This window comes from Aegilops tauschii, chromosome 7 (genome assembly GCF_002575655.3).
Source record: "Aegilops tauschii subsp. strangulata cultivar AL8/78 chromosome 7, Aet v6.0, whole genome shotgun sequence".
Classification (NCBI taxonomy): Eukaryota; Viridiplantae; Streptophyta; class Magnoliopsida; order Poales; family Poaceae; genus Aegilops; species Aegilops tauschii.
In genome coordinates this window covers 484,012,629-484,034,267 of record NC_053041.3, presented here as the reverse complement: position 1 = coordinate 484,034,267, position 21,639 = coordinate 484,012,629, and the positions used below count along the sequence as shown (strand labels likewise).

Genomic DNA, 21,639 nt, shown 5'->3' with positions numbered 1-21,639 from the left:
TGGCACGTCAGGCCTGGCGCCTGTTACAAGAGCCGGAGTCTTTGAGTGCTCGTATTCTGAAAAGTGTTTACCACCCCAATACTACCATTCTTCAAGCCAACTTGGGGAACCATCCTAGCCAAGTCTGGAGGGCTATCATTGAAGGGCGTGACACTTTGAAACAAGGGCTGATCAGACGCATTGGCGACGGTGCAACGACCAACATTTGGGAAGATAACTGGCTCCCACGAGAGGAGATGATGAGGCCTTATGGCTGCATTGCAGCAAATCCACCTGCGGTTGTGTCTGACCTAATCGATCCGACCTCGGCCTTGGAATAAGGAGTTGCTACAAGCCACGTTTATGCAATTTGATGTGAAGGTTATCTTGAGCATCCCACTATGCACAATGAACATGCAAGATTTTTGGTGCTGAGCTCACGAGAAGAGTGGCAGTTTTTCGGTCAGATCGGCGTACCGAATGCTAGTGTCAACACGGCAAAGGCGAGAGGCATGGCTGGACGGTACATCGGGATCCTCGAGTACCCACTTGGAGGAGGGAGCATGGAAAACTTTATGGAGGACAGAGGTACCAGCTAAATTGCGTATGTTCCTATGGAGACTCTCGAAGCACTCGCTACCATCAGAGGACGTCTGTGCTCATCGACACATGTCGACTTCGAGTTCATGCGGGATATGTGGCGCGCCGGATTCATGGCGGCACTCCCTCCTTGAGTGTACAGTATCCAGATGTACTTGGGCTCTCATCGATGAGGATCGGGGAAGCAAGCTAGCAGTGAACACTGAACCGAGTGCAAAGAATTGGCTTTTCTCGCTACTAGAAACACTATCGCATGATCAGTTTGTGCTAACTGCAGTTACCCTTTGGGCAATCTGGACTTCTAGGAGGAAAGCCATCCATGAAGCTATATTCCAATCTCCACATGCAATACAATCTTTCATCTCTCGATTTATTGCAGACTTGAACGTCGTGCGATCGAAACAACCAACACAGCGGAGAGTGGCCAATGTGCAACCAGGAACCACTAATCGACCAAGAGCTCCTCCGGCAAATTATGCTAAGATTTACGTGGACGCGGGCGTACGCGCCCAAAGAGGTGGGTCGGCAGCAGCGGTCTGCAGGGATAGCCACGGCAACTTTTTGGGAAGCTCAGCGCTAGTTGTGTATGGAGTCAGTGACCCAGTGACGTTGGAGGCGATAGCCTGCCGGGAAGCTTTATTTCTTGCTGAAGATCTTCATCTCCAAAGATTCATCATCTCTTCCGACTGCAAGCAGGTGATGGAAGACATCATGAAGGGCAGCAATGGTCACCACGGAGCAATCATTCATGAGATAAAATCTAGATCGGCCCCCTTTTTTTGTAACTTTATTTTTGAAAGTCGTAGTGTTAATGTCGAAGCTCATAGGTTAGCAAAATTTGCTAGAAACCTAGCTCCGGGTCGTCATGTTTGGCTTGGCCAGCCACATGATCCAGTTTGTATCCCACCTTCTGTGGAATTTGATTAATAAAGTGGCTTCATTCCTAAAAAAAAAAAACCCTACAAGCAACAGAGAATTACTATCCGCTGCGTGCATCGCACAGTTCACGTGCGCTAATCTCGTGAATACTTTAGCACTCCTGGAAAATGTGCTAACCACTCGCAATATAAATTAGCAAAGCCAATGATACATACCATCGACCGCACGTCGTCACGTGATTAACCTGCATAGAGGTTCCCAAAAGGAATCCATAGAGCGAGAGCCTTGTGGCGGATGTGAAAAGTGCAAAACCATGGGAGGCAGCATGGAATCATTTTATTTCCTCGGTTTCCACAAATCAACGGCACCCAGCTCTAGATTGTTCGTCCCAATCACGTCATGTCAACATGATAAAAGCTCACAGGGAATTATGCAAGAATTCTTAGCTTCAAAGCAACCGGAAATGCTTTCTTGGCACTGACGCGCAAACAATGATATCAGATCAGCCTGTCAACCGGTTCAATATTTTCACATTTCCTCTTTGTTGCTTGCAAGAGCCTATATTCAGTTACATGTTCGTGAATTTGAACGTTGAATACATTTTACACTGTCGTGACTAAACTAACGCAGGCTGCTGCTAGAATATCTTGAAAAGATGCGCATGCACATGGCAAAAAATATTTACAGTTCATCATTCCACCCACTGCACGGCATAAGGGAAAAAAAGGTGGGCTCTTGGTCAAAGCAGTCACCGGACGGCGGAGGCCACGGTGTGCGCCCAGAGCCGGAGGTTCTCCTTGAGGTCAGCGCCGTCGGCGGCGGCCGGGATCCTGAAGTTGCTCAGCACCCGCCTCACCTCCGTCTCCTCGTCCTCCCACGCCTCCGACAAGTACGGCCTCCTCGGCGCCGCGTCGGAGGCCTCCGCGGCGGCCCTGTTCCTGCAGGCTTCCTCCTCGGCGCAGGCCGCCGCCTCCGCCGCCTTGGCTCTTCTGGCTTCTTCCTCCGCGCGCAGCCGCCTGAGCCCCGGCACGATGGACGCGAGCTCGGCGTCGACGTCGGTCTCGGAGAAGGTGAAGCCGAGGTCCTGCAGGCCCTTGACCTCCTCGAACTCCAGCTCCGACAGGCTCCGCCCGCGGCGGCTCCTCCGCCTCCTCCCGCCGGGCCGCCGCGCCTCCGGCCTCCGGCGCTCGGGCAGCGGCTCCGGCGCGGCCAGGCCGTCCTTCCCGGACAGGATGGTCTCGAGCCTCGCGCGGTGGCCGTTGGGGATCTTGAGCGGCTCCAGCTGGCCGTGGAACGCGGCGGCCTTGGCCTCGTCGCTCCGCGTCCTGCGGTGCCGCTGCAGCCCGGACGGGGCCCGCCGCAGCTCGCTCTTGCTCTCCTCCGCCGGCGCCTGCTCCGGCTGCTCGCGCTCAGGCGCCGGCGGCGGCGGCTGGGGCGCGGGAGGGGAGTAGGCGTTGAGGACGAGGCGGTGGAACCAGTAGGTGTCGTAGAGCGCGATGGCCTCCTCCGCCACGGCCAGCTGCGGCCGAGGCTGCCGCTCCATTCGGGGGGAGAGAGGGTGCGCGCGCGTTGGGTTCCGCGACGGGACTGGCTGCGGTGGGCGTTGGGAGCGGCGGCAGGCGAGGTTTTTATATGCAAAACGCAGCCCCGTCTAGTCTAGCAGAGCCGAGCGCGTCGGTCGGCCGGTCCGGTGGTGTGCAATTACACGGTGCACGCGGGCAACGTGCGGGCGTAGAAGTTTCTGAGACTACTTGGCCGTCACGTATATTGTACGAGCATGTGCTGACGATCTCGGCTGATGCCTGTGGCCGTGTCGCCTGGTCGGAAATTCTCTGCGGTATTTCGTACGCTGGTGCCGGCGTACGTGTCATTCTGTGCAGGCGATGCAGTTGCTATCTACACAATTTCCCTTCCATGTAAAAGAGGACACATTACATCAGGCTTTCTGAAGACACTCCCTAACAATAGAGAACACGGCCGATTATGGTGCATTTGTGGCATTTTTACGACGGATCCACAGGTGAAGCGAAGCGGCAGCTAAAAATGGATGAGACGCGAGCTCGAAACCAAGCCATCCATGTCGTTTAGCAGATATTGAGGTGACTTGGTCGAGGACCACCAGGCAGAAGAGGGGTTGCTTTCCTGCTGACTCGTCCATGTTCCCTGTGATCGCACGGTACGAGACAGGCCCCAGCTCCACATTGAGTATAACTAACAGTTGGCCCATTCTTGTCATCTGAAACCGACCCGTCCAAACTGGAGTAGATCCATCGGAACATGCATCACCTGCGTATAGTTCGCCGAGTACGTGATTTTGGGATGCATGTGCGAAAATAACGAAGACTCTTATCAGGAATTGACGCACCCATCAGCTGAGCTTTCGGGACCCAAGCATAAGGGATGTTAAGTGCTCTTTATCGTCTCATATCTATCTTAACGAATGCTAGGTAGATAGACGTCTAAAGTAGAGGGTTATTAAGGAGCTATGAGAAATTTCGCAAAAAGAATAAAGAACAAAGAGAAGAAAGTGCTTGAGGACATTGTTTGGTTCTCGCAAAAAAGAAAGGGCGACGACGAATGATCGACCACCTCCATGTCCATTGAACAGAGTTGTTGATAACCATCTGATCTGCCCACGATCAACCATCTTTGCAACAATATTCGGTGCAGTATTTTTTGCAACACATGTCTTGTTCAAAAAACCCGCCAAAAGTTGTTGTTGCAGAAACTTTCAAAATCGTTTTTTTCTTGTGAATGGTTTTAAAACACCTTGTTGTAGAAAACAAAATTCGAGTGTAGATCCCACTCCACGTTGTAGGGGCCGCGACGACGAGCGCCACTGCAAACCGCGGCACGACGAACGCACTCCCCATGGCGACCTCCTTGTCTAGCAGCAGCGTTCGACGCGGGCGAGGTCGGTGTCGGCGTTCTAGAAACGGGGGTCCCCAGACTTGCCTGCCTGCGGCCCACGGCGTGGCTCTGCGAGCGGGCCCGTATGGCCCATCTTCATCAACAAGGCATTCAAAACCCTCGCGAGGCGGACGACACAAGACCTCCTCAGGGGCGGCCTCACCAGGTTAGCTCGCGAGGGACGGAGAGATCAAGGCAAGGCAAACCTCGCGAGGCTTTCGTGACGTGAGCCATGACGATCGAGACCAGGCGGGCGCCAGCGCGCACAGTGTCCTTGTTTCCTATTTGGTTCTAAGGAAGTAAGCGCAGACGAGGAGTACCGAGGCGTCGAGCAAATGTTTCCATATCGGTGCAACGAGACCAAGACCAGCAGGACGGAGGTCACCATGGAGCCCAAGGCGGCGTCACCACCAGAGCCTTTTGCAGGCGAAGACTGCTTTTGTCAGGATAAGCTGTACTAGCTGTCCCCTTTCAAATTTGCCGTTGTTGGCTCCCTTCCCGCTCAATATTTGGGGAGAGGACCAGGGCCTCTATAAATAGGACTAGCCACCACAGTAGGAAGGGATCGGTTCAATTCTCCATCCTCATACCCACCAAGCACAAGAACACCTCAACCTCAGGAGGCTGTTCTTCCCCTTGTAACTGTTATCCTCAGCCTGAGAGGCAATCCACCACCATCATACTGGAGTAGGATATTACACCACAACGGTGGCCCGAACCAGTATAAATCTTGTGTCCTTTGTGTTGCGAGTTCGTCGAGTTAGTCCTTGAGATCTTAGCGAAGCTAGGACGTGGATCAGTAGGGGGAGATCTTCATGCGCACCCCAGAATTCGAACCTTGAGGGTTTTGCCGGAACCCGTGATCCGACATTTGGCGCGCCAGGTAGGGGTGCGTCGTAGCTTTCCTTCCGTCGATCTGCGCTCCGCCACCACCGCGCTCCACCCTCATGGCAGGCGTCCCGCTCCCGGCTCCGACGGCTGACGCCGACGATGGGGGCAGGGGGCTCCGAGCCCTGGCCCCCGCCTTGCGACAGGTGCAATGGCCGCCAAGTTCAAGCCGGAGATGCCGCCGCGCTACGACGGCGCGGCGGACCCGTCAGCTTTCCTGCTGGCATACAAGGAGGCCGTCCTCGAGGCCGGGGGTGACGACACGGTCATGGCCAACTGGCTTCCCATGGCCCTCACCGGCGCACCGCGCGCCTGGCTGCTCAGCCTCCCCGGATCCACGGTGGCATCTTGGGAGGAGTTGCGCGGCCTCTTCACTGCGTGCTACGCGGCACCGGCACACCACGCGGTTGCGGCCCTGCTAGGTGGCTCTCAAGCGCCGCCCTCAGATCGCCATATCAAGCCGTTCCTTCGCCAGATCGGCACCGTTACCAAGCGCCCGGGGCTCCGCCAGGCTGGGCGGCGCCCGAGGCCGACCTCACCTTCGACTCAGAAGACCACCCCGTCACCGCCGCTGGCTTGGGTATTCTCCCGATGCTTTGCACGCCCACCATTTGCAACATGGCTGTCACCAAGACCCTCGTCGACGGAGGCGCCGGCCTCAACGTGCTCTCCATGGAGGCCTTCAGCCTTCTTCACGTCCCGCTCGAGCGGCTCCGCCTCAGCAAGCCTTTCTCAGGAGTTGGCGGCGGCACCGCCCACCCCCTGGGGCAGATCCGCCTCCCAGTCACCTTCGGCACGCGCGACAACTACCGCACCGAGCTGGTCGACTTCGACATCGCCCGCATCGGCCTCCCGTACAACGCCATCCTTGGGTACCCAGCTCTGGCCCAGTTCATGGCAGCGACCCATCCGGCCTACAACCTCATGAAGATGCCTGGGAGAAAAGGCGTCCTCACCATCAAGGGGGACGCCAAGGAGGCCCTGACGGCGCTCAGGCTTGCCCTCAAGACCGCCGCGGTGGCACAGCCCGTCGGCGCAGGCACCTCCGAGGCCGAGGGAGCCGCGCCAACCAAGAAGAAGCTGCTGTTCACCCAAGACAAGGCAGAAACCAAGCAGGTGCCGGTCGATGAGGACGGGTCCTCAGGAGCCACCTTTACCATAGGTGCTGACCTCGACCCAGACCAAGAGGAAGCGTTGGTGAAGTTCTTGCGCGCAAACAAGGAGATATTCGCATGGGAACCCAAGCAGCTGGTGGGGGTCCCGAGAGAGGTGTTTCAGCATCACTTGAGGGTGTGCCCCAGTGTACGCCCTGTGAAGCAGCGGGCGAGACGACAGTCCATGGAGAAGCAGGCCTTCATTGTCCAAGAAACCCGCAAGCTAGAGGCGGCGGGTGCCATTCGCGAGGTCCGGTACCCCGTGTGGCTGGCAAACCCTGTCGTTGTGTCGAAGAAAGGCGGGAAGGAGCGGATGTGCGTCGACTTCACCAACCTCAACAAGGCCTGCCCCCAAGATCCGTTCCCGCTTCCACGCATCGACCAGATCGTCGACTCCACCGCCGAGTGCGGCCAGTTGTGCTTTCTAGATGCATTCTCAAGGTATCACCAGATCAAGATGGCGGTAGAAGATGTAGAGAAGACATCCTTCTTGACTCCGTGTGGAGTGTACTGCTACACTTGCATGCCTTTCGGACTGCGTAACGCGGGCGCGACCTTTCAGCGGTTGATGCGCATCGCCTTAGGGCGGCAGCTCGGGAGAAACGCGGAGGCCTACGTCGACGAGATTGTGGTGAAGTCTCGGGAGGCGAGAACTTTGATCCAAGATCTGGAGGAGACTTTCGCGAGCCTACGCCAGATGAACTTGCGGCTTAACCCAGAGAAGTGCGTGTTTGGCGTCCCTTCCGGCAAGCTGCTGGTTTTCCTCGTATCCCATAGAGGGATCGAGGCGAACCCAGAAAAGATCAAGGCCATTGAAGACATGAGCCCACCGCAGACCCTTAAGGAAATGCAGAAGCTGGCTGGTCGGGTAATTGCGTTGGGGTGCTTCATGTCCAAGCTGGGAGAGCGCGCCCTGCCCTTCTTCAAGCTGATGAAGAAGAAGGGCCCGTTCGAATGGACCCCGGAGGCCGACCGAGCTTTTCAAGACCTCAAGAGATACCTGACCAGCCCACCGGTGATGGTGGCACCACGGCCCCTCGAGCCCCTAGTGCTTTACCTTGCTGCCACCCCGTACTCTGCCAGCGCGGCTCTGGTGGCGGTTCGGGAAGAGCGCCAAGCCAAAGGCGCGTCGCGTCGAGCTACGTCGCCGGCCGAGATGACGCAAGATCAGGAAGGCGCCGCAAGAGCCGTAGCAGCAACAGAGGACCAATCCCGGCAGGACGACGCCGCCGAGGTCCCGACAAGCGATCGAGCGTCGGGAACTCCACTACCTCAGGAGACGCCCCAGCTTCCGCAAGACACGAGCCTCACCAACGCGCCAGCTCTCATCGAGCACCCGGTGTATTTCGTCAGCACGGTGTTGCGGGACGCAAGGGAACGATATCCCATGCCTCAGAAGCTCTTGCTCGCACTCTTGGTGGCCTAGCGTAAGTTGCGGCACTACTTCCAGGGCCACCCCATCAAGGTCGTCTTAGCCTACCCATTGGAAAGAGTGCTCGGGAGCCCCAATTCTGCCAGAAGGGTCGCTGAGTGAAACATCGAGTTGTAGGCATTCCAGTTGGAGTTCAGCACTACCAGGGTCATCAAGGGAGCCGCGCTCGCTGATTTCGTGGCAGAATGGACGGATGCCCCGTCTCTTGAGGTAGGCGAGGACCGGTCCACCTCGCCGGGAAGTGAAGCGCCTGATGGCTGGGTCATGTATTTTGATGGCACCTTCGCGCACCAGGGCGCGGGGGCTGGAGCAGTACTCATCTCGCCCACCCAAGACAAGCTCTACTACGCCATGCAGCTCTGCTTTCAGCGGGGCGAGAAGGTCTCCAACAACATCGCAGAATACGAAGGCCTCATAGCTCGCCTGAAAGCTGCGGCAGCTCTGGGGGTGAAGCGCCTCACCGTTAGGGGCGACTCATAGCTCCTCGTTAACTTCTCCAACAAGGTATACGAGCCGAAGGACGAGCACATGGAGGCATACCTCGCGCAGGTGCGCAAGATGGAGAAGCAGTTCCTGGGCCTGGAGTTGCAGCATGTGCCCCGCGGCACCAACAAGGAAGCTGACGACATCGCCAGGAGGGCATCCAAGCGGCAGCCCCAAGAGCCTGGCGTCTTCGAGGAGCGGCTCTTCAAGCCATCAGTGACACCACCACTTTCAAGGACAGCTCAGCCTCGGGAGGAACTCCCGCAGCCGCCTACCACAGGAGCCCTAGCCTGTGGCCCGACTTCGGGAGCGCGCCTACTCTTGGCGCTCGAGCCCCAGGAAGGATGCTGGACCAAGGAGTTCAAGGAATACCTGATGCAAGGGGCGCTGCCGGAGAAGGAGGAGGACGCGGAGCGCGTGGCCCGGCAAGCCACGACATACTGCATTCAGGACGGTGAGTTGTACAGGAAGCGACCAAATGACGTTTCATTGCGTTGCATCTCTAGAGACCAGGGGAAGGACTTGCTATCTGACATACACGGTGGGGACTGCGAGCACCACTCGTCATCACGAACCCTCGTCGGCAAGGCGTTCCGCAGCGGGTTCTACTGGCCCACGGTGCTCAACCACGCAGCAGAGCTGGTGAAGTCCTGCGAAGCCTGCCAATTCCACGCCAAGCAGATCCATCAGCCGGCTCAAGGCCTCCAGACCATCCCGCTCACATGGCCGTTCGCGGTTTGGGGGCTGGATATCTTGGGCCCGTTCCCTCGAGCGCCTGGGGGCTACCGCCATTGACAAGTTCACCAAGTGGGCGGAGGTGGAAGCCGTCCGCACCATCCCAGCGGGCTCCGCGGTCAAGTTCATCAAGGGCCTCGTGAGCCGTTTCGGGGTCCCCAGCCGCATCATCACTGATAACGGCTCGTAGTTCGCTAGTAATCTCTTCAAGACATACTGTGCTAACCTTGGAACGCAGATCTGCTATGCTTTGGTGGCGCACCCCAGGAGCAATGGTCAGGCTGAACGCGCCAACGCAGAGGTCCTGAGGGGCCTCAAGACCAGGACCTTCAAGAAGAAGCTCGAGGCCTGCGGCAGGGGCTGGTACGACGAGCTCCAGTCCGTGTTGTGGTCCATCCGCACCACCGCCACCAAGCCAACGGGCGAGACCCCGTTCTTCCTCGTCTACGGAGCAGAAGCGGTCCTCCCTCACGAGGTCAAGCATCGCTCCGCACGGGTCCTGGCGTTTGATGAAGCGCAGCAGGACGCCACGCGGGGGATGGACCTCGTGCTGGGGGAGGAACGCCCCCGCGAAGCCGCACTGCGGGCGGCAAGGTATCAGCAGGCGCTACGGCGATACCACTGCCGCAGCATCCGCTCCAGGACGCTCGAGGTGGGTGACCTCGTCCTGAGGCGGGTCCTCTCTAGGGAAGGGCTGCATAAGCTCTCACCCATGTGGGAGGGCTCGTTCAAGGTCGTCCATGTCTCCAGGCCTAGCGCCGCGCGCCTGGAGACACAGGACGGGGTACCCATCCAGAACGCGTGGAACATCCAGCACCTCTGGAAGTTCTACCCATGAAGAAGGCCTAGTGCCTGTGAAGAAAGGCCTAATGCCTGTGAAGAAGGCCCAGTGCCTGTGAAGATCGCCGCTCGTGACACTCTCACGTAATAACGAGTGGGGCTGTACATGCCCCGGAGTCTCAAGAGTGCCGCCCTTGGGCCTCGGGGGCTCCCTCCCACGTCCTAGTGGCAGCACTTAGCTCCGCGCTGGTAAGAAGACTTGAAGACTAGACTAGGTGTCGGACGCGGCTTTTCATTTGCTTTCCGCAGTTGGCTCCCCTCCTTTTAATTGAAGTATGCTTCTGGTGTTCCTTGCTGATTTGGTTCCGCCTCCTTTTGCTGCTGTTCCCGACTCCAGTTTAACCTGTTCTCTCTCTCTCTCTCGCATACCTCGCGAGGGGGCTAGGCAGGTGCCCTCGCGAGCGTTTTTCCTTTTCTCTGCCTTCCATCTGCCTTTTCGCGAGGCACCCCCGTTCGAGCCCACAAGCTGGCGTATCTCCCCTAATCCGTGCCCCTCGGGTACCGCGATATGAAGCGCCGGGTCAAGGCTCGGGTGAACGATAAGCCCCCTAGCGAGCTTCCTAATGATTTTTTGGCAGTTCCTAAGCGCCCACCAAATCAAGGAAGGCCTTGACAGGCACCAGGAAACGAGTGCCTCGTGAAGAGGAGGCTACCCCGAACGTGCCAAGCTAAGTTGTCTCCACACAAAATAACGACACCGCACGGAAGCAACCAACATAGCATGACGATTGAGAAATCATAGTTCGGTACACACTCCTCCGGGGCCCACATTGGTTTCTTTTTGATGCAGGAAGGAAAGGAAGAACAAAATAAAATCGGCGCCTGCCCCTACAGTGGTTCACGGGGGCAGGCTCTTGGCGTCGTCCTGGGCTCAGCCAGACCCCTCCTTGCGCTTCACGGAGGCACGGCGGCGAGACGACCCGCTGCCACCTTCGAAGCGGCCGCGGCAGCGTGGCGGCAGGTCGTAGCCACCACTGCTGGAGCTGTTGCCGGGGGAAGAACCACCGTAGCCGGACGAGACACGGCCGGCACCAAAGGCGGCTTCGCCCTCATCCTCGTCTCGACCATCGCCAAGGCCAAGCACCTCCTCGTCGTCGTTCACCTCGGGGCAGCACCCGGCGCGACGACCATCTTCCCCAAACAGCCTCACGTAGAGGGTCGCATCACCGTCATACTTGAAAATGGAGGGTGCACCGCCTGCCCAGGCCACACGCGCGGGCGAACGTCTGCCAACCGCGGGCCAGAGCTATGTTGCTCGTCGGCGAAGAAGCGCGGGAGTTGAAGCCAGTTGCCGGCCGGGTTCTCCGACCAGACGACGAACTCCGGCAGCACTTCCGCCGAGTGGAAGCGCGGCCAGGGAGGTCGTGCAACCATGGCACGTCTCCCTTCATCGACAGGGCTGCCACGACTGGAACGACCCCTGCCACGCGCAGCGGCGTCACCACGGGAACGAAGGGCCGCGGCGGGGGTCGCGGTGTGCTTGCAGGGACGGCCGCGTCCACGTTTGGGCGCCGGGGAGCCGGGCCCCTCGCGAGGAGCCTTCCCCTTCTCCGCGGCAGAGAACCGCTTCGACGGCGCCATTGGTGTCGGCAGTGGAGTAGAGGAAGAGAAGCAAGCGGATGGGGAGAGATGGGCGATGGGGGCTCTGCCCCCCTCCCCATTTATAGCAGGAGGAGGCCAACCGGCGCCCCCCACGATCGCAGGTAATGATGATTTTTCCTTGCATGTCGCAGGGACTTGTCAAGTCGGACAGTTGCCGAGGCAGCGTGGGGAAGCGGAGACGCCCACGTCCAATCAACCGCCACATGTCGACCAAGGCTGCAGGCTATTGGGGCCCGCGGCGCTCCGCACTTGACCTTTGGCTTCGCCTCGAAGCCAAGCCCAAGCGCGCCTTGGGCCCGGGGGCTACTGTCGACGTTCTGGGAACGGGGGTCCCCAGACTTGCCTGCCTGCGGCCCACGGCGTGGCTCTGCGAGCGGGCCCATACGGCCAATCTTCATCAACAAGGCATTCAGACCCTCGCGAGGGGCCAAGCCTCGCGAGGCAGACGACACAAGACCTCCTCAGGGGCGGCCTCACCAGGTTGGCTCGCGAGGGGCTGATACGTCTCGAACGTATCTATAATTTTTGATTGTTCCATGCTATATTATATTCTGTTTTGGATGTTTAATGGGTTTTATTATACACTTTTATATCATTTTTGGGACTAACCTTTTAACCGGAGGCCCAACCCAAATTGCTGTTTTTTTGCCTATTTCAGTGTTTCGCAGAAAAAGAATATCAAACGGAGTCCAAACGGAATGAAACCTTCGGGAACGTGATTCGGAACAAACGTGATCTAGAGGACTTGGAGTCCACATCAAGAAATCAACGAGGAGAGCACGAGGCAGGGGGCACGCCTACCCCCCCCCAAGGCGCGCCCTCCACCCTTGTGGGGCCCACGTTGCTCCACCGACGTACTTCTTCCTCCTATATATACCTACGTACCCCCAAACCAACAGAAGCATCCACGAAAACCTAATTCCACCGCCGCAACCTTCTGTACCCGTGAGATCCCATCTTGGGGCCTTTTCCGGCGTCCTGCCGGAGGGGGCATTGATCACGGAGGGCTTCTACATCAACACGATAGCCTCTCCGATGATGTGTGAGTAGTTTACCTCAGACATTCGGGTCCATAGTTATTAGCTAGATGGCTTCTTCTCTCTCTTTGGATCTCAATACAAAGTTCTCCACGATTCTTGTGGATATCTATTCGATGTAATCTTCTTTTGCGGTGTGTTTGTCGGGACCGATGAATTGTGGGTCTATGATCAAGTTTATCTATGAACAATATTTGAATCTTCTCTGAATTCTTTTATGTATGATTGGTTATCTTTGCAAGTCTCTTCGAATTATCAGTTTGGTTTGGCCTACTAGATTGATCTTTCTTGCAATGGGAGAAGTGCTTAGCTTTGGGTTCAATCTTGCGGTGTCCTTTCCCAGTGACAGCAGGGGCAGCAAGGCACGTATTGTATTGTTGCCATCGAGGATAACAAGATGGGGTTTATATCATATTGCATGAGTTTATCCCTCTACATCATGTCATCTTGCTTAAAGCGTTACTCTGTTCTTATGAACTTAATACTGTAGATGCATGCTGGATAGCGGTCGATGTGTGGAGTAATAGTAGTAGATGCAGGCAAGAGTCGGTCTACTTGTCACAGACGTGATGCCTATATAGATGATCATACCTAGATATTCTCATAACTATGCTCAATTCTATCAATTGCTCGACAGTAATTTGTTCACCCACCGTAATACTTATGCTCTTGAGAGAAGCCACTAGTGAAACCTATGGCCCCCGGGTCTATTTTCCATCATATTAATCTTCCAACACTTAGCTATTTCTATTGCCGTTTTATTTTACTTGGATCTTTATTTCTCTTTATCATAAAAATACCATAAATATTATCTTATCATATCTATCAGATCTTACCCTCGTAAGTGACCATGAAGGGATTGACAACCCATTTATCGCGTTGGTTGCGAGGTTCTTATTTATTTGTGTAGGTGCGAGGGACTTGAGCGTGGTCTCCTACTGGATTGATACCTTGGTTCTCAAAACTGAGGGAAATACTTACGCTACTTTACTGCATCAGCCTTTCCTCTTCAAGGGAAAAACCAACGTAGTGCTCAAGAGGTAGTAGGGGCGGACAGATCAAGGCAAGGCAAACCTCGCGAGGCTTTCGTGACGTGAGCCATGACGATCGAGACCAGGCGGGCGCCAGCGCGCACAGTGTCCTTGTTTCCTCTTTGGTGCTAAGGAAGCAAGCGCGGACGAGGAGTACCGAGGCGTCGAGCAAAGGTATCCATATCGGTGCAACGAGACCAAGACCAGCAGGACGGCAGGACGGAGGTCACCATGGAGCCCAAGGCGGCGTCACCACCAGAGCCTTTTGCAGGCGAAGACTGCTTTTGTCAGGATAAGATGTACTAGCTGTCCCCTTTCAAATTGGCCGTTGTTGGCTCCCTTCCCGCTCAATATTTGGGGAGACGACCAGGGCCTCTATAAATAGGACTAGCCAAAGTAGGAAGGGATCGGTTCGATTCTCCATCCTCACACCCACCAAGCACAAGAACACCTCAACCTCAGGAGGTTGTTCTTCCCCTTGTAACTGTTATCCTCAACCCGAGAGGCAATCCACCACCACCACACTGGAGTAGGGTATTACAGCACAACGGTGGCCCGAACCAGTATAAATCTTGTGTCCTTTGTGTTGCGAGTTCGTCGAGTTAGTCCTTGAGATCTTAGCGAAGCTAGGATGTGGATCGGTAGGGGAGATCTTCGTGCGCACCCCAGAGTTCGAACCTTGAGGGTTTTGCCGGAACCCGTGATCCGACAATCGGGGACGACCGTGGGACGGAGGTTGCCAAGGCAGCGTTGTGTAGATCTCGCCAGAGGGGCGCGGATCCGACGGGAGGCGGCTCGGGCGAGGTCTTCAGGTGGACAGTCGAGAGGCGACCGACGGTTGAGGTGATGGAGCTGGAGAGAGGGTCAGGCGACGACGGAGGAGAGAAAGGGGTCCGCGGCGTGCATGTCTGGTGGCTGAGGGGATCTAGATCTTATAACAAACTAGTTGTTACGGGTGAGAAAATTGCAACAATAGCCCAATTGTAAAGAAAAACGATGCTCCGATTAGAGATAGATCCGACGGCCACAGAGACGATTGATGTGCGCAAAATGATCTGTCGGGTGAACAGAAGCGTCTCCCAAAAAGAAAGACATTGCTTGCGGTCGAGCTGGATTTAGATAATTTTCAGTTTGGCTAACTAACTTTTTCTATTTCAGCTATTTCTATGTAATTAATATAATATTACGGGGAAATAAAATCAGCGGCCACAAACTGAGTCCAACTAGCAGCAAGAATATACAGTAGTAATGTCATCTCCAACGCCGACTCTCAAACCGCCTACATCCTTCCGGACCGCTCTGTCCGGACAACAAAATTCATCCAACGCGAGCCTGTATCGGTCCGCAGGACGGTCCGTACCCACTTTCTCCCGCAAATTGGAGACAAAGTGGGGAGAGCTTTGTGGTAGTCCGGACAACAGACACGTAGGACTCCGACACCCCCGGCCCACCCAACCCCCCTCTCATTCCCATTTCCTTCCACTCCGCCCTTCTTCCCCTTTTTGCATCCGCACCATCCACCTCCGTCGCCGCCGATGTACGCCTCTGGCCGCCATAGAGGCATTGTCGGACGTCCGCAACCAGCACCGATGCGCACGCTCGCCTCTACGATGGTGTTGTCCACCCTGGAGTCATCTGTACCAGGTACACTCGTGATGACCTCCATGAAGGAAATATGCCCTAGAGGCAATAATAAAGTTGTTATTTTATATTTCCGTATATCATGATAAATGTTTATTATTCATGCTAGAATTATATTAACCGGAAACTTGATACATGTGTGGATACATAGACAAAACACCGTGTCCCTAGTAAGCCTCTACTAGACTAGCTCGTTAATCAAACATGGTTAAGTTTCCTAAGCATAGATATGAGTTGTCATTTGATGAATGGGTTCACATCATTAGGAGAATGATGTAATGGACAAGACCCATCCGTTAGCTTAGCATAATGATCATTAAGTTTTATTGCTATTGCTTTCTTCATGTCATATACATATTCCTTCGACTATGAGATTATGCAACTCCCGGATACCGGAGGAATACCTTATGTGCTATCAAACGTCACAACGTAACTGGATGATTATAAAGATGCTCTACAGGTATCTTCAAAGGTGTTTGTTGGGTTGGCATAGATCAAGATTAGGATTTGTCACTCTGGGTATCGGAGAGGTATCACTAGGCCCTCGGTAATGCACATCATAATAAGCCTTGCAAGCAATGTGACTAATGAGTTAGTTGCGGGATGATGTATTATGGAACAAGTAAAGAGACTTGCCGATAACGAGATTGAACTAGGTATAAAGATACCAACGATCGAATCTTAGGCAAGTAACATACTGATGACAAAGGGAATTACGTATGTTGTCATTGCGGTACGACCGATAAAGATCTTCGTAGAATATGTAGGAACCAATATGAGCATCCAGGTTTCGCTATTGGTTATTGACCGGAGAGGTGTCTTGGTCATGTCTACATAGTTCTCGAACCCGTAGGGTCCACAAGCTTAACGTTCGATGACGATTTTGTATATATGAGTTATGTGATTTGGTGACCGAATGTTGTTTGGAGTCCCGGATGAGATCACGGACATGACGAGGAGTCTCGAAATGGTCGAGAGGTAAAGATTCATATATAGGACGATAGTATTCAGACACCGGAAGTGTTCTGGGGGTACCGGGTACGTATCGGGTCACCGGAAGGGGTTCCGGGTGTCCCCCCGGCAACTACATGGGCCTAATGGGCCAAGAAGGGGACAGACCAGCCCCTAGGGGGCTGGTGCGCCCCATGTAGGCCAAAATAAGGGGGAAGGAAAGCAGAGAAGAGGGAAAGGAAGGGGAGGGATTCGGCCTCCCCCTTCCTTCTCTCCTCCCTCCTCCTTCCTTCCCCCTCCGGATGAATATGTAAGGGGGAGGCCGAATTGGGAGGCGCCCAAGTAGGATTCCTCCTACTTGGGGCGCCCATTGCCTGCCTCTTCTCCCCTCCAACCTATATATATGAGGGAGGCACCGCTAGAACACACAACATTAACTCATAGCCGTGTGCGGCGCCCCTCCACAGTTTACGTCTCCGGTCATATTATCGTAGTGCTTAGGAGAAGCCCTGCGCGGATCACTTCACCATCACCGTCACCATGCCGTCGTGCTGACGAAACTCTCCCTCGACACTTTGCTGGATCAAGAGTTCGAGGGATGTCATCGAGCTGAACGTGTGCAGAACTCGGAGGTGTCGTACGTTCGGTACTTGATCGGTTGGAACGAGAAGGAGTTCGAATACATCAACCGCATTGTCAAACGCTTCCGCTTTCGGTCTATGAGGGTACGTGGACACACTCTCCCCTCTCGTTGCTATGCATCTCCTAGATAGATCTTGCGTGAGCGTAGGAATTTTTTTTACATGCTACGTTTCCCAACAGTGGCATCCGAGCCAAGTCTATGCGTAGATGATATGCACGAGTGGAACACAAAGAGTTGTGGGCGGTGATCATCATACTGCTTGCCACCAATGTCTTATTTTTATTTGGCGGTATTGTTGGATGAAGCGGCCCGGACCAACCTTACATGACCACATTCATGAGACCGGTTCCACCGACAAACATGCAACTAGTTTTGCATAAAGGTGACTAGCGGGTGTCTGTTTCTCCAACTTTAGTTGAATCAAATTTGACTGCGGCCGGTCCTTGTTGAAGGTTAAAACAACAAACTTGATAAATCACCATTGTGGTTTTCATGCGTAGGTAAGAACGGTTCTTATTAGAAGCCCATAGCAGCAATGTAAAACTTGCAACAACAAAGTAGAGGACGTCTAACTTGTTTTTGCAGGGCATGTTGTGATGTGATATGGTCAAGACATGATGTGATATACGTTATTGTATGAGATGATCATGTTTTTTAAAAGTTATCGGCAACTGGCAGGAGCCTTATGGTTGTCGCTTTATTGTATGAAATGCAAACGCCATATGTAATTGCTTTACTTTATCACTATGCGTTAGCGATAGTTGTAGAAGCAATAGTTGGCGAGACGACCACGACGGTACGATAGAGATCAAGGTGTCGAGCCAGTGACGATGGAGATCATGACGGTGCTTTGGAGATGGAGATCAAAGGCACTAGATGATGATGACCATATCATGTCACATATTTGGATTGCATGTGATGTTTATCATTTATGCATCTTATTTTGCTTAGTACGGCAGTAGCATTATAAGATGATCCCTTACCAAAATTTCAAGGTATAAGTGTTCTCCTTGAGTATGCACCGTTGCGACAGTTCGTCGTGCTGAGACACCACGTGATGATCGGGTATGATAGGCTCTATGTTCACATACAACGGGTGCAAGACAGTTTTGCACATGCGGAATACTCGGGTTAAACTTGACGAGCCTAGCATGTACAGACATGGCCTCGAAACACTGGAGACCGAAAGGTCGAACGTGAATCATATAGTAGATATGATCAACATAGAGATGTTCACCATTGAAGACTACTCCATCTCACGTGATGATCGGACATGGTTTAGTTGATTTGGATCACATGATCATTTAGATGACTCGAGGGATGTCTATCTAAGTGGGAGTTCTTAAGTAATATGATGAATTGAACTTAATTTATCATGAACTTAGTCTTGATAGTATTTGCATATCTATATTGTAGTTCAATAGCTCGCGTATAGCTCACCTATTTTATTTTTGATATGTTCCTAGAGAAAACTAAGTTGAAAGATGATAGTAGCAATAATGCGGACTGGGTCCGTGATCTGAGGATTATCCTCATTGCTGCACAGAAAAATTATGTTCTTGATGCACCGCTAGGTGACAGACCTATTGCAGGAGCAGATGCAGACGTTATGAACGTTTGACAAGCTCAGTATGTTGACTACTTGATAGTTTAGTGCACCATGCTTTAGGGCTTAGAACAGAGACTTAAAAATGTTTTGAACGCCATGGAGCATATGAGATGTTCCAAGAGCTGAAAATGATATTTCAGACTCATGCCCATGTTAAGAGGTATGAGACCTCTGATAAGTACTTTGCCTACAAGATGGAGGAGAATAGCTCAGCTAGTGAGCATGTTCTCAGAATGCCTGGGTACTACAATCGCTTGAATCAAGTGGGATTTAATATTCCAGATAAGATAGTGATTGACAGAGTTCTCTAGTCACTACCACCAAGTTACTAGAACTTCGTGATGAACTATAATATGCAAGGGATAACGAAAACGATTCCCAAGCTCTTCGCGATGCTGAAATCGGCGAAGGTAGAAATCAAGAAATAACATCAAGTGTTGATGGTTAACAAGACCACTAGTTTCAAGAAAAAGGGCAAGGAAAAGAAAGGGAACTTCAAGAAGAATGACAAGCAAGTCGCCAATCCCGTGAAGAAGCCCAAAGCTAGACCTAAGCCTGGAACTGAGTGCTTCTACTACAAAGGGAATGGTCACTGGAAGCGGAACTACCCCAAATACTTGGCAGATAAGAAGGATGGCAAATTGAACAAAGATATATTTGATATACATGTTATTGATGTGTACTTTACTAGTGTTCATAGTAACCCCAGGGTATTTGATACCGGTTCAGTTACTAAGATTAGTATCTCGAAACAGGAGTTGCAAAATGAACATAGACTAGTTAAGGAGGTGACGATGTGTGTTGGAACTGATTCCAAGGTTGATAAGATCACCATCGCAAACTCCCTCTACCTTCGGGATTAGTGTTGGACCTAAATAAATGTTATTTTGGTGTTTGCATTGAGCATGAATATGATTAGATCATGTTCATTGCAATACATTTATTCATTTAAGTCAGAGAATAATTGTTGTTCTGTTTACCTGAATAAAAACTTCTATTGTCATACACCCAATCTGAATGGTTTATTGAATCTCGATCGTGATGATACACATATTCATAATATTGATGCCAAAAGATGCAAAGTTGATAATGATAGTCCGACATATTTGTGGCACTGTCGTTTAGGTCATATTGGTGTAAAGCGCATGAAGAAACTCCATGCGAATGGACTTTTGGAATCACTTGATTATGAATCATTTGATGCTTGCGAACCATGCCTCATGGGCATGATGACTAAAACTCTGTTCTCCGGAACAATGGAGCGAGCCACTGACTTATTGGAAATAATACATACCGATGTATGCGGTCCGATGAGTGTTGAGGCTCGTGGCGGGTATTGTTATTTTCTGACCTTCACAGATTATTTGAGCAGATATGGGTATATCTACTTAATGAAACACAAGTCTGAAACATTTGAAAAGTTCAAAGAATTTCAGAGTGGAGTAGAGAATCATCGTAACAAGAAAATAAAGTTTCTATGATCTGATCGCGGAGGCGAATATTTGAGTTACGAGTTTGGCCTTCATTTAAAAGAATGTGGAATAGTTTCAAAACTCACGCCACCTGGAACACCACAGCGTAATGGTGTGTCCGAACGTCATAACCGTACTTTATTAGATATGGTGCAATCTATGATGTCTGTTACTGATTTACCACTATCGTTTTGGGGTTATGCATTAGAGACAACTGCATTCACGTTAAATAGGGCACCGTCTAAATCCGTTGAGACGACACCGTATGAACTGTGGTTTGGCAAGAAACCTAAGTTGTCGTTTCTTAAAGTTTGGGGTTGCGATGTTTATGTGAAAAAGCTTCAACCTGATAAGCTCGAACCCAAATCGGAGAAGTGTGTCTTCATAGGATACTAATATGTCTCCAACGTATCTATAATTTTTGATTGTTCCATGCTATATTATATTCTGTTTTGGACATTATTGGGCTTTATTATACACTTTTATATTATTTTTGGGACTAACCTATTAACCGGAGGCCCAGCCCAGAATTGCTGTTTTTTGCCTATTTCAGAGTTTCGCAGAAAAAGAATATCAAACGGAGTCCAAACGGAATGAAACCTTCGGGAACGTGATTTTCGGAACGAACGTGATCCACAGGACTTGGACCCTATGTCAAGACATCAACCAGGAGGGCACGAGGTAGGGGGCGTGCCTACCCCCCCAGGCGCGCCCTCCACCCTCGTGGGCCCCCTATTGCTCCATCGACGTACTTCTTCCTCCTACATATACCTACGTACCCCCAAACTATCAGATACGGAGCCAAAAACCTAATTCCACCGCCGCAACCTTCTGTACTTGTGAGATCCCATCTTGGGGCCTATTCCGGAGCTCCGCCGGAGGGGGCATCGATCACGGAGGGCTTCTACATCAACACCATAGCCTCTCTGATGATGTGTGAGTAGTTTACCTCAGACCTTCGGGTCCATAGTTATTAGCTAGATGGCTTCTTCTCTCTTTTTGGATCTCAATAGAATGTTCTCCCTCTCTCTTGTGGAGATCTATTCGATGTAATCTTCTTTTGCGGTGTGTTTGTTGAGACCGATGAATTGTGGGTTTATGATCAAGTTTATCTATGAACAATATTTGAATCTTCTGAATTCTTTTATGTATGATTGGTTATCTTTGCAAGTCTCTTCGAATTATCAGTTTGGTTTGGCCAACTAGATTGATCTTTCTTGCAATGGGAGAAGTGCTTAGCTTTGGGTTCAATCTTGCGGTGTCCTTTCCCAGTGACAGTAGGGGCAGCAAGGCACGTATTGTATTGTTGCCATCGAGGATAACAAGATGGGGTTTATATCATATTGCATGAGTTTATCCCTCTACATCATGTCATCTTGCTTAAAGCGTTACTCTGTTCTTATGAACTTAATACTCTAGATGCATGCTGGATAGCGGTCGATGTGTGGAGTAATAGTAGTAGATGCAGGCAGGAGTCGGTCTACTTGTCTCAGACGTGATGCCTATATACATGATCATACCTAGATATTCTCATAACTATGCTCAATTCTGTCAATTGCTCAACAGTAATTTGTTCATCCACCGTAAATACTTATGCTCTTGAGAGAAGCCACTAGTGAAACCTATGGCCCCCGGGTCTATTTTCCATCATATTAATCTTCCAACACTTAGTTATTTTTATTGGCTTTTATTTTACTATGCATCTTTATCATAAAAATACCAAAAATATTATCTTATCATATCTATCAGATCT

At 52.2% G+C, this 21,639-nt stretch overlaps 1 protein-coding gene across 1 annotated transcript; it reads right to left on the bottom strand.

Moving 5' to 3' along the window:
* Positions 1 to 1,968: 1,968 nt before the first annotated feature.
* Positions 1,969 to 3,079, bottom strand: LOC109740663 (uncharacterized). Its single transcript, XM_020299717.3, has one exon. It carries the CDS (start codon positions 2,999 to 3,001, stop codon positions 2,207 to 2,209), a length of 795 nt encoding a protein of 264 aa, XP_020155306.1. The 5' UTR covers positions 3,002 to 3,079; the 3' UTR covers positions 1,969 to 2,206.
* Between the last annotated feature and the right edge of the window lie 18,560 nt (positions 3,080 to 21,639).